The 10,589-nt window shown below is 40.7% G+C and overlaps 1 protein-coding gene across 5 annotated transcripts; it reads left to right on the top strand.

Moving 5' to 3' along the window:
• The first annotated feature begins 957 nt into the window (after nucleotides 1–957).
• LOC128263754 (protein BCL9 homolog) lies at nucleotides 958–9,920 on the top strand. 5 transcript variants are annotated; one of them, XM_052998904.1, is made up of 7 exons: nucleotides 958–1,010; nucleotides 1,421–1,724; nucleotides 1,789–2,154; nucleotides 2,829–3,050; nucleotides 5,040–7,052; nucleotides 7,597–7,793; nucleotides 7,851–9,920. In XM_052998904.1, exons 2-7 carry the CDS (start codon nucleotides 1,541–1,543, stop codon nucleotides 9,429–9,431), a joined length of 4,563 nt encoding a protein of 1,520 aa, XP_052854864.1. In that variant the 5' UTR covers nucleotides 958–1,010; nucleotides 1,421–1,540; the 3' UTR covers nucleotides 9,432–9,920. The 5 variants fall into 5 exon arrangements, with proteins under 5 accessions (XP_052854864.1, XP_052854862.1, XP_052854863.1 ...); XM_052998902.1 differs by having other exon boundaries at nucleotides 967–1,361; XM_052998903.1 differs by having other exon boundaries at nucleotides 967–1,159.
• The last annotated feature ends 669 nt before the right edge of the window (nucleotides 9,921–10,589 follow it).

Below are 10,589 nucleotides of genomic sequence, written 5' to 3' on the forward strand. Positions count from 1 at the left end.
TGCTTTTTTCCCCAGTAATTTTTATGCAAAATAGGTTTTAAATTTTTTCCTTGAATATACAAATCAGCTGTTGTAGTCGTGGTATCAACTAAATATCGGCTAATGCCCTTTTTCCACAAAGTCTATCCGTTGGAAACGGTTGAAATTTTCAACAAATGTGAAACTCCGATTTCCACAGAGCACATCCACCTTCCAATTCCGATTTCAGCTGATCTGAACAGCTACGGCTCGTCAAAACATAAACATAGTCAACAGTCCAATCCTGAAAAACCGAAGGGAGTTTTGAAAAAAGTGAAACACCGGTTTTTGCGAATTGAGCAAAAAATAAAACAAGGTGGTTGGCCTGACTGTGGAAATCGAAGTTTCACATTTGTGGAAAATTCCAACCGTTTCCGACGGATGGACTGTGTGGAAAGAGTGCATAAGAAGTGTAACAGTCCCGGTATATATGAAGATCGCTTGAACTCGTTGTTGCGATTAGTAGTAGGCTGTAATTTCGACTGTGATTTAGTATTTTTTAAGTATTTAGATGATTTTTACCGGGCTTTTCTGGGATTTTTTGGGTAGGAGACGCAGTTTGGCCAAGTCTTTGGATTTAAAGGAAATTCCTTTGTTTGGTGTTCACCAAATCCCAAATCAGTGGATACATCATTAGCACAGGATAAACTTTCTACTTCCGAATGTCAAAATTGTTTTTAGTTTTGCGTTAATATCCATTTTCTTGGCGGGAAAATTGAATTTTGTGTTCTCTTCTTCTTTTTTAAGTCTGTTTATTTCTAGTAAGCCGATTAGCTATTTTTGCATCAGCGGGTGCCTGTGTGAATGGGTCGGTTCAACATTTTCGTTCCAACTCCTTTAAGCGGCGGTGTACAGACGGTATTACTGTTTCGTGAGTTCCCTGCTTCCTTAAAATCTACCAGATTTATTCTTTCAGTATTCAAAAATTAAAAAATTATTAAGGAAAAGTTCGGTGTGCACAAATTGTCGCGGTCTGGTCACTCTTAACGCCAGTAATTTCTTATTTTTATATTATGCTATTTCGCCAGTTATGCTTATAAATATGTATTTTTTCCAAGAATCTTAAAAGTTTTTGACTATGCTTACTCATAACTAATCTTCGAAGTTTGGAGTTCAACAACTTAGCACACAACTCACATCAGTAAATGCTTTGTTCATAAGTGTTGATAGTAACTATGTATACATAAAATTGTGAAACAGGATGGTTTAAGTTGAGCACAAAAGGATTTCAAAACAAACAAGAAAATACATTTAGTGCTTGTGTTTGAAATGATCTCACCAGAGGCATCTGGCCCTGTTTCGCGTATAATTCGGGAGTTCGAAACTCATGCATAAGTGCAATAGTGTGCGTGCGGGCTGTATTTGATGTGCATATGCCTGACTTTATTGGATGTGTTTGCAGGGAACCCCAGATAGCCAAACGATGGGTTTTCTAATAAACCTAAGCATTTAGACGCCAAACCGATCCAAGGGAATTCGATTGAGGCAGGCACCACTATTGTTCCATGTTGGCACACCTACAATGATGTCGACAACAATGCCCCGCAGTCCTGCCCAATCGCAGCCTCAATTAAACACCGATGCCTCAACAAGTGCATCCGGAGCTGGCGCTGGAGTAGGGATTGGGAATGGGAATGGAGTGGCAGGAACCAGCAGGAGCTCTCCAAAGACTATGAAGATCGAGCCCTTTTCCACACTCTCTCCGGGTGAGTCGACCGCGCATTTATTTACAATTGCTAAAGTCCTAATACCAATTGGCTGTATTCCCAGATCAAATCAAAATAATGCCGGACGAAAGTGCAGAGAAAAACGGCCAATCGTCAAGCAATGACAAGGGCAACGCCGATCCAGCTGGTGGCAGCGGGGGCGGAATGGGAGGCGGTGGCGCAGGTGGAGCAGGAGGTATTTCGGCCGACGCACAACCATCGCAGTCGTCTTCCTTGGGCGCTGCCGGTCCGCCGATGCTCAGACAGAACTCTTCAAGCAGCATTAATTCGTGCCTGGTCGCCTCTCCAAACAACACCAGCGAGCACTCGAACAGCAGCAGTGTGTCTGCAACGGTTAACCTCACGCAAATGGTCGATGGCGAAGAGCAGGCGAAGAAAAAGAAGACCAGTGTGAAGAATGAGGATGGCGGTAAGGCAGTCTAAACTTGAGCTCAGACAGGCTCTGGCTTCCCTTTCGGAATCCCTGCGATTTACGCTCAGACGCGAATAAACAACTTGTGAGAGCGAACTATTCGCCAATTTTCTCCTCCTTTAATTTTTATGCCCTCTTAGAGGGTGTTATAACTTCGGTCAAATGATTGAAACGCAGTGAATTAGAACTTTTCAACATAATTAAGTATATATATTCTTGATCAGCACCACTGTGCGTCTGTCCGTTTCTACGCCAACTTTTCCAAAAGTCTTCTTTCGTTTATAGGTAGCCTAGAAATCGGAACATGACGGTTTAGGCGATATATCATTTGACTCCCATAGAAAAAATTAGAAAAAGAAATTTGACATTATTTTATCTCCTTTGTTACGATTTCAATTCGAAAGGAGCTGCTGGTAATTACTATTTTATAATGTCGGTTTTATTTTTATGAAGGCGATCAAAGACATCGAATACCTACCATAGGAATGATCACAAAAGTCGTTGGAAAATCCACATTGCTACATAAACGCATTTAACATGAATATAGTCGTTTTATAAAATATTGTCTTTTTGTAAAAGCTTCAGGGGTATCTAAACCTTGGCTCGAATTGACCTAGAAGTCTGCCTGAACATCACCTTTTATCAAAGAGTAACATTATGCCTCTCAACAGAAATAGGACCCAATAAAGCGAAAGGCTTGGCCGCCGGCACAGGGTGCGGAACAGGGTCCGTTTCCAGTTTGTCCATGGGTATTGCCATTAAGGAAGAACCCTCCGACGTCCTGAGCAGCTTAGTGAATATGAAAAAGGAAGAAAGAGAAAACCACTCGCCAAACATGTCTCCTGTTGGGTTCGGTTCCATTGGTAATTCACAGGACAATTCCGCTACTACCGGTAAGTCAGTTAAATAATCATCTTGTCTAAACTCATGTTCTAAATTATTTGTAAAAAAGTTATCAGCCATGCTCAGGTTATCGATTAAAATTCTTAATTTCTAGGTATCAACAATAGTATAGCTTTTACATTTTCTTTCAGAACTATGAATTCGAAAAAAAGCTCTATAATCTTACTTTAAACCCGCCGAGATTCATATACTTTTGAAACAACAGAATTACCGAAGTTATTCAGCGGGTACATAGGTAACTTGGTTTTATGGACAGTTTATATTTCCTGTAATTAGAGGGCGGCAAAAATACAGTTTCTTAGTGATATAGTATTTAAGGGCAAAAAAATATCAAGTCAAAACATTTCTTAGCAAGGTAAGAAAATTACTAATAGTATCTTAAAGATTTAAAACAAGAGAGAACGCTAAAGTCGAGTTTTCCGACCATTAGACACCCGTTACTGAGCCAATAAACTTAAAACTAAGAATTTACTTAAAGAAAACCGTCAATTTGCATGAAAATAATCTAACATTTTTTCGTTGTTTTTAAGTAGAGCCTAGTACTCAGATCTACGAAATCTGTTCTTCAGCTATGGAAAAGAGCGCGAGAGGCAAATAACTGGTGGACACTATTCGTCAGTGCCTTCTTTCACCCCGGTACTCAGATCGAGGAAAAAAATTCCAGATATATGCCAGGCGTTGCCAGATTTCTCTAGGCGCAAAGAATTAAAAAAAAAAAGAATAAAAAAAATGGACGGAAAAAGTTAAAAACTTTACAAAATTTAGTATAATAATACAAGTTGACGACGAAAAATTTCCCGATCCATTTCCATGCCATATTTGTTGAACGCGGTCCAAAATATAGCAGAAAATGCAAATTGTAGTTCATAATATTACATTCTTAAATATTATTAATACATTTACAGTGCTCATAATGATTAAATATAGTTGCAGGATGGCGGGTTAAATTTGAGTTGTTTTTCGTTTGTTAACAAGCCCAGCTGACTGACAGTAAGACCGTAAGAACGGAACTTCGATCACACTAGAAAGAATAAACTTTTTTACTTAACTGTTCGTCGATCTGCGACTAGTCTTATGGGTCTAAGATTGGCGAAAAAATACCATAAAATTACATAGCGTTTCCATTTATCTGAGATGAGCTCTGGAGGAGCGTTCGTCAGGCCCAGCTAAAAAAAGGAAAAATGTTATCTTTGGCAGTTGAAAACTCGTGTTTCTCAAATCGTTCTTAAAGTTGTCGCTTTTTTGAATTATGTTTCAAATTAATCCATGTTCATTTTTTGAAAAATGAGAAATCTGTAGCTGGTCCAAAACACTTTCCAAAAAGTAATAAGAAAAAAATTTTATTTTTGTTAAGAAAAAAAAAACAAAAAAAAAATTGAGTTTTTTTATAACAAAAAAATATATTTGAATATTAATTGCTGAAGAAATCGTCAAGATAGCTCCTACCAATCATAAAGATAATGAGTAGGTGCTGTTTTTTTTTTTTAAATTGAACCCCTGTAACTTCCATAAAACTTCGAAATTCTCAAAAACGCCCAAATGATTTTTTTTTGTTGCTGTGTGTGCAAAAAGCCAAAAAGTTCCATTAGAACATATCAACATTACCTCATTAAAATATATATATATATATATATATATATATATATATGAACGTCTAAATCTCGAAAACTATATAAGCTATTATATATATATATATTATTATATATATATATATATATATATATATATAGTTTTCGAGATTTAGACGTTCATACGTCAAAACGTTTATGCTTTTCTACGAATACTCTACTAGTAACGAGCATAATAATATTTATCTGATATTAAATTTAAAATTTGTTCTTAAAATCTTATGGAATATATAGAATAAGTTTTTGACGGTGCTTTGTGAAGCCACATAATTTAAAATTGGAGATAATAGGAGCATGGTTGAATATGTTTAGGAATATTTAATAAAAATTTGTACCCTTTACTTTATTTAGTGAAAATAGAAAGAAATACAACCGAAAATATCACGGAAAAAAAGACATCATCCTCGGCGATAAATAATGATGAAATAGGAGACGGTAGCTGCAATCCGTTGACCGATATTATAAGTGAATCTTTAAGTAACCCGCCCATGTCGAGCATATTAGCTCTTGGAATGAATGCGTCTCATGTGAATGCAGCAGGACCAGGAACAGCGGCAGCTGGAGTTGGTGGCCATCTGCCTGGCAATGGTAACACTTCGGGTGGTGGCAATTGCTTGGATTACATGCAACAGCAAAATCACATATTCGTGTTTTCAACTCAACTGGCAAACAAAGGGGCCGAATCTGTTCTAAGCGGTCAGTTCCAGACCATTATTGCGTATCACTGCACCCAGCCAGCGACAAAAAACTTTCTCGAAGACTTCTTTATGAAAAACCCTCTGAAGATGAACAAGTTGCAGCGGCACAGTAACTTGGGAATGCCCTGGCTTGGCATGGGACCGGGAGGGCCGATGGCACAAAGTGCACACAATTCTGTATCAAAGACAACACAGCAGTCTCATTCAAAGTCTGTAAGCCTCCTGAAAACCCAGTTTAATCAAAATGAGATCGGCAAACGCAGTTCTGCCAATGCGCCCAGCAACACTTTTGTGGACCAGTCCGATCCCTTGGCCAATGAAAATGAACTGATGTGCTGGGAGAGCGGAGCCGGAAACAGCGGTGCCGGTGGTCCTGCACCAAATTCGCGAAACAATATAGACAGTATAAGCGCTTCCAGCGAGTCTCAGGCAATAAAGATTCTAGAGGCTGCTGGTGTTGATTTGGGACAGGTCACAAAGGGAGGCGATCAAAGTTTGACGCACGAAAACAACATTGTTTCGCTGCAAGGAGTTAAGGTTCCAGACGAAAACCTCACCCCACAACAGCGTCAGCATAGGGAAGAGCAGTTGGCAAAAATAAAGAAAATGAACCAATTTCTCTTCCCTGAAAACGAGAATTCAGTAGGAGCCAACGTGAATTCACAGATGCCGAAAATACCGGGAGACCTGATTATGGGAATGCCGAGTGGAGGAGGAACTATAATAAATCCGCAAATGCGACAAATGCACTTGCCCGGAAACGTGAAACCGGAGCTCCTAGCGGGGACTACAGGACTTTCCGAAGAGGTAATGCTCCCTGGTGATGTGATTTCGGATATGGGTGCTGTAATGGGATGTAGCAACAGTCAAAAGAGCGGCCTGCAATGTGGACCTGGGGCTGTAAGTGGACCTTCTGCGGGCGCGCTGAATGTGAATATACATTGCTCAAGCTCTGGTGCTCCAAATAGCAGTATGATGGGGAACTCAACCGACATAATGGCTTCGTTTGGCAACACGAGCTGCAACGTGAACGTCATTGGATCGGTACCAGATATGTCTAAAGAACTCCCAAATCAAGACAACCTGACGCATCCACACCAAGGGGGGGTGGCTCAAATGGAGTGGTCGAAGATCCAACAGCAATTCTTCGAGGACCGGCTTAAAGGGGGCAAGGCCAGGCAAGCTACGGGACCTGTCGCCCCGCCGCAGCAGCCACCTGGTAATGGTGGAAATCCGTCGAACAACCAAGTGCGCTCTCTGCAGGGACCCCCACCGCCATACCATTCCACCCAGCGATCTGCTTCAGTGCCAATAGCTACTCAATCGCCGAATCCATCGAGTCCGAACAACCTGTCTCTGCCGTCACCGCGCACAACTAGCGCAGTGATGGGTTTGCCCACCAACTCACCCATCATGGATGGTACGGCATCACTGTCGGGATCGGCTCCCCCGGCAATCACGTCATCCTCGCAGGCAGGCACAACGGGCGTGCTCTCCGCAAACAAGAACTGTTTTCAGGCAGACACCCCATCGCCGTCGAATCAGAATCGGAACCGAAATAGCGGATCATCAGGCGTTCCCACTCATAACTTGAACAGCAACCCGAGTACACCGCTGTCCCATTTATCCCCAAAGGAATTGGAGCCGTTCGGTCAGTCTTCTGCTGGTAATTCAAACATTGTTTTTTTACAACAAAATGTTTCAACTCTTGTCTACCGTATAAGGTATTATAGTTTCGCTCAGATTTCGTATACAACAAGTTTTAGCAAAATCAGATTTCAATATTGTATAACAATCTATATTGTTTAACACTATATCTGTCTGTTATATTGGTCATAACGTTCCATGCACCTTATTGGTGCAGTCTGAAAGCTATCAACATATAAAACCCCAAATATTGTGGCTGCCATACATCAAATGGTAAAATGAGCTAAGTTTGTTTTTTTTTGTTTTTTGTCGCCTTGGGTTTGACGAAACTAGCTATCTTGTGTAAATCAAGCCGTTTGTCCGGCTGACCATCTCTCAAGCAAAACTATTTGATCGACGATTATACCAATTTTTAATTTAAAATATTATTTTTGTTAGTTTGTCGAGCTAGTTTTACAAATATCAAGTGTTAAAGGTAAAAAGTACATATTGCGTTCTAATCAAAAAATGTTCTGACAAAAAATTAAAAACTTCAAATGGTTCTAACAAACTTTTTCTTACAGGTGATAGCATAAAAAGTAGACGGCCAAGCCCACAAGGTCAACGGTCGCCAGGAAATGGTCTCATAGAGGCAAATATAGAAGCTAGATTCGCTAACTCCAGTCCTGGCGTGATTTTTAATCCACACCCGCATATGCAAAGCAATACGAATTCAGCATTAAATGCCTATAAAATAGGCACTCCAAATATGCAGATGGAGGTAACAATTTGGTTAGTTCTACTTATGTAATTTGTTTCAATATTTCTACGGTTTCAGCGTCAAGCTTCGCAAGGAGGATCCGGACAGTTTGCTCGGCGTTCCGACAATATTCCTCTAAATCCAAACAGTGGCAATCGACCACCGCCGAATAAGATGGCACAGAACTTCGATCCAATCTCTTCACTGGCGCAGATGTCTCAACAACTAACCAGCAGTGTGTCCAGTATGGGGAGTCCAGCCGGCACTGGAGGAATGGCTATGATGGGCGGTTCGGGATCGGTGGACATTAATATTGAGCATGCAATGATTTCGGGACTAGATGGACCAGGAATGGATGCCCTTAATCAAAACAACTGCAATCCAATGAATGCCGTGATGAACTCTATGGGTCAGCGAATGCTGAATCCTAAAATGTGCGTTCCGGGCGGACCAAACGGTACTCCTGGCTTCAACCCAAACTCACCCAATGGAGGATTAAGAGAGAGTCCCTTAGGTCCCGGTCCAGTTCCTGGCCCTGGACAAGCAAACTCTCCAAACTTTCCAGGCGTTGTGCCCCCAGGTGCTAGAATGATGGGTCGAATGCCAGTCAGCTTTGGTTCGAATTTCAATCCCAATATACAGGTTAGGGCGAGTACACCAAACACCATACAGTACATGCCAGTGAGGCCGCAGAACGCCAATAACAACAATAACAATGGAGTTAGCAACGTGCGAATGCCACCTAGTCTGGAGTTTTTGCAGAGGTACGCTCATCCCCAAATGGCTGCAGTGGGAAATGGTTCCCCGGTATGTCCACCATCTGGGGACAGTGGTCCGGGAATGTCCGGAATGATGGTGGGATCAGGATCAGGATCAGGAGCCATGCTAATGAACTCTCCCGGCGAGCAGCACCAGAACAAGATCACAAACAACCCTGGAGCTGGCAACGGCATTAACTTTTTCCAGAACTGCAATCAACTGGCTATCATGGACGAAGAGGGAGGCTTAGCCGGCCATGACGTGCCAATGAATATTGGGCAGTCGTCCATGATACGCGGAATGCGCCCGCATGCCATGCGACCACATACAATGGGCCCACGCATGCAGGCTTCAGTCAACAGGCAGATTCAGTTTGCACATGCGTCAGATGGCCTGGACTGCGGCGGGGACCCCACAGCATTTTTTAACAACGCTGCCTGCAACAGCACCGGACCAGCCATGTTTGCAGCTTCGCAACAATCGAATCAGTCCAAGCCTCAGCACCTTAAAACCATGACCAGCGGAATATGTCAAAATCAAACTGGAATGGGAGTAGGCCCTGCGGTGGCGCAAGGCCAGATGCTGCCGGGGCCTGGGCAAGGGCAAGGGCAGGGGCAGGGTCAGGGTCAGGGTCAGTCCTTAATCGGACCCAGCAATAATAATTTAATGTCAGCTTCCGGAAATGTTGGTACTACGAACGGCGTTTCTGGCATTAATTTCGTGGGTCCCTCATCAAATGATCTGAAGTACGCGCAGCAATATCACAGCTTCCAACAGCAGTTATACGCAACCAACACCAGAAGCCAGCAACAACAACAGATGCATCAGCAGCAGCATGGCAATATGATAACTATGCCGCCCAACTTATCACCAAATCCAGCGTTCTTTGTGAATAAATGAACACTTATAAGCTGCCGCCCTCGCCATGTATCGTTTACTAGTCTCCGAGATAAGACATCCATCTCTAAATAAGATTTTTACTAAGCTTATTACCGTAGATGTTTTTGCAAAGGAGAAAATAAACATTTGTAAATGCAATTACAATTACAACATTAGTAACAAAACATTTTATTTGCAACATTTAGACGAGCCACATTCAAGTAAAATCTAGCATCCCATTCGATTAGACAGATTTGGATCTGTATTTGGATACATGTTTGAACATGATAGGTAATCGCTTTGCGAATATGTACAAATATTTAAACATCGAAAATTTAGTTATTTGCAGCTATTTTTCTGTTATTAATTAATATTTACGCTGCTCTCTGTGTTAAATGCAATTAAGAAAATATACATATGTAAAACGCTATTAATATATTATTCTCAACTTTATTGTAACCCATGTTAAGAGAACTGTAAATTCTTCCATTAAAAAGATAATGAAAAACATTACACCCTTTTTGGTCCATTTGGATGAAAGAACAATGTTGTCTGAAATATAACGCATTAGCTTTGGAAGCTTACTGTTCCGTTTCTCCGTGCTTTGGATTCGATTCTAAGTGTGGCCCACAAAAAAGAATGGTTTTGAAATAGCTATAAATAAGTGCATATTTATACCCTGCAGAGGGTATTATAATTCCAGTCAAATGTCCAGTCCATTACTCTGATGCAAAGTTTTGACTTAAATAAAAATACACTCTGCAATGTCAATAGTAGACGGTAGCCTTTTGTAAAACCTATTTCCAAGGTTTTATAATGCCTAAAGCTTCAGGTAGTCGAAACACGCTGTAAATTGTAGAGGCATATTTAAGTTTAAATTTAAACTCACTTTTGTCAATCTCTTAAAACAGTTATCTATTATTGATTTATTATTATTATTATGTTGCTATCAAAAATTTTAAAATGCAAAATATTTATTTTTATTTTGTTTTTTTTTTGTGCATAATTTTCATTAATTTTAAGCAAACAAGGGTTACCCTAATAGATCTTACAGGTCGCGGTTCACTGAACACCCCGATATTATTAATAATATGGGTTACCTTATCTATTTTTCCATTAAGAGGGGTTATCAGATTTCTAAAGCACTATTTAATATTAAAAAAAATTTTTATGGAACGT

This window comes from Drosophila gunungcola, unplaced genomic scaffold (assembly GCF_025200985.1).
Source record: "Drosophila gunungcola strain Sukarami unplaced genomic scaffold, Dgunungcola_SK_2 000018F, whole genome shotgun sequence".
NCBI classification, from domain to species: Eukaryota; Metazoa; Arthropoda; class Insecta; order Diptera; family Drosophilidae; genus Drosophila; species Drosophila gunungcola.

Coding starts and splice junctions, on each gene's coding strand:
- LOC128263754 (XM_052998904.1), top strand. CDS start 1,541: ATGATGTCGACAACAATGCCCCGCAGTCCTGCCCAATCGCAGCCTCAA. Junction 1,725..1,788: donor CTTTTCCACACTCTCTCCGG/GTGAGTCGACCG, acceptor CTGTATTCCCAG/ATCAAATCAAAATAATGCCG. Junction 7,794..7,850: donor CTCCAAATATGCAGATGGAG/GTAACAATTTGG, acceptor CTACGGTTTCAG/CGTCAAGCTTCGCAAGGAGG.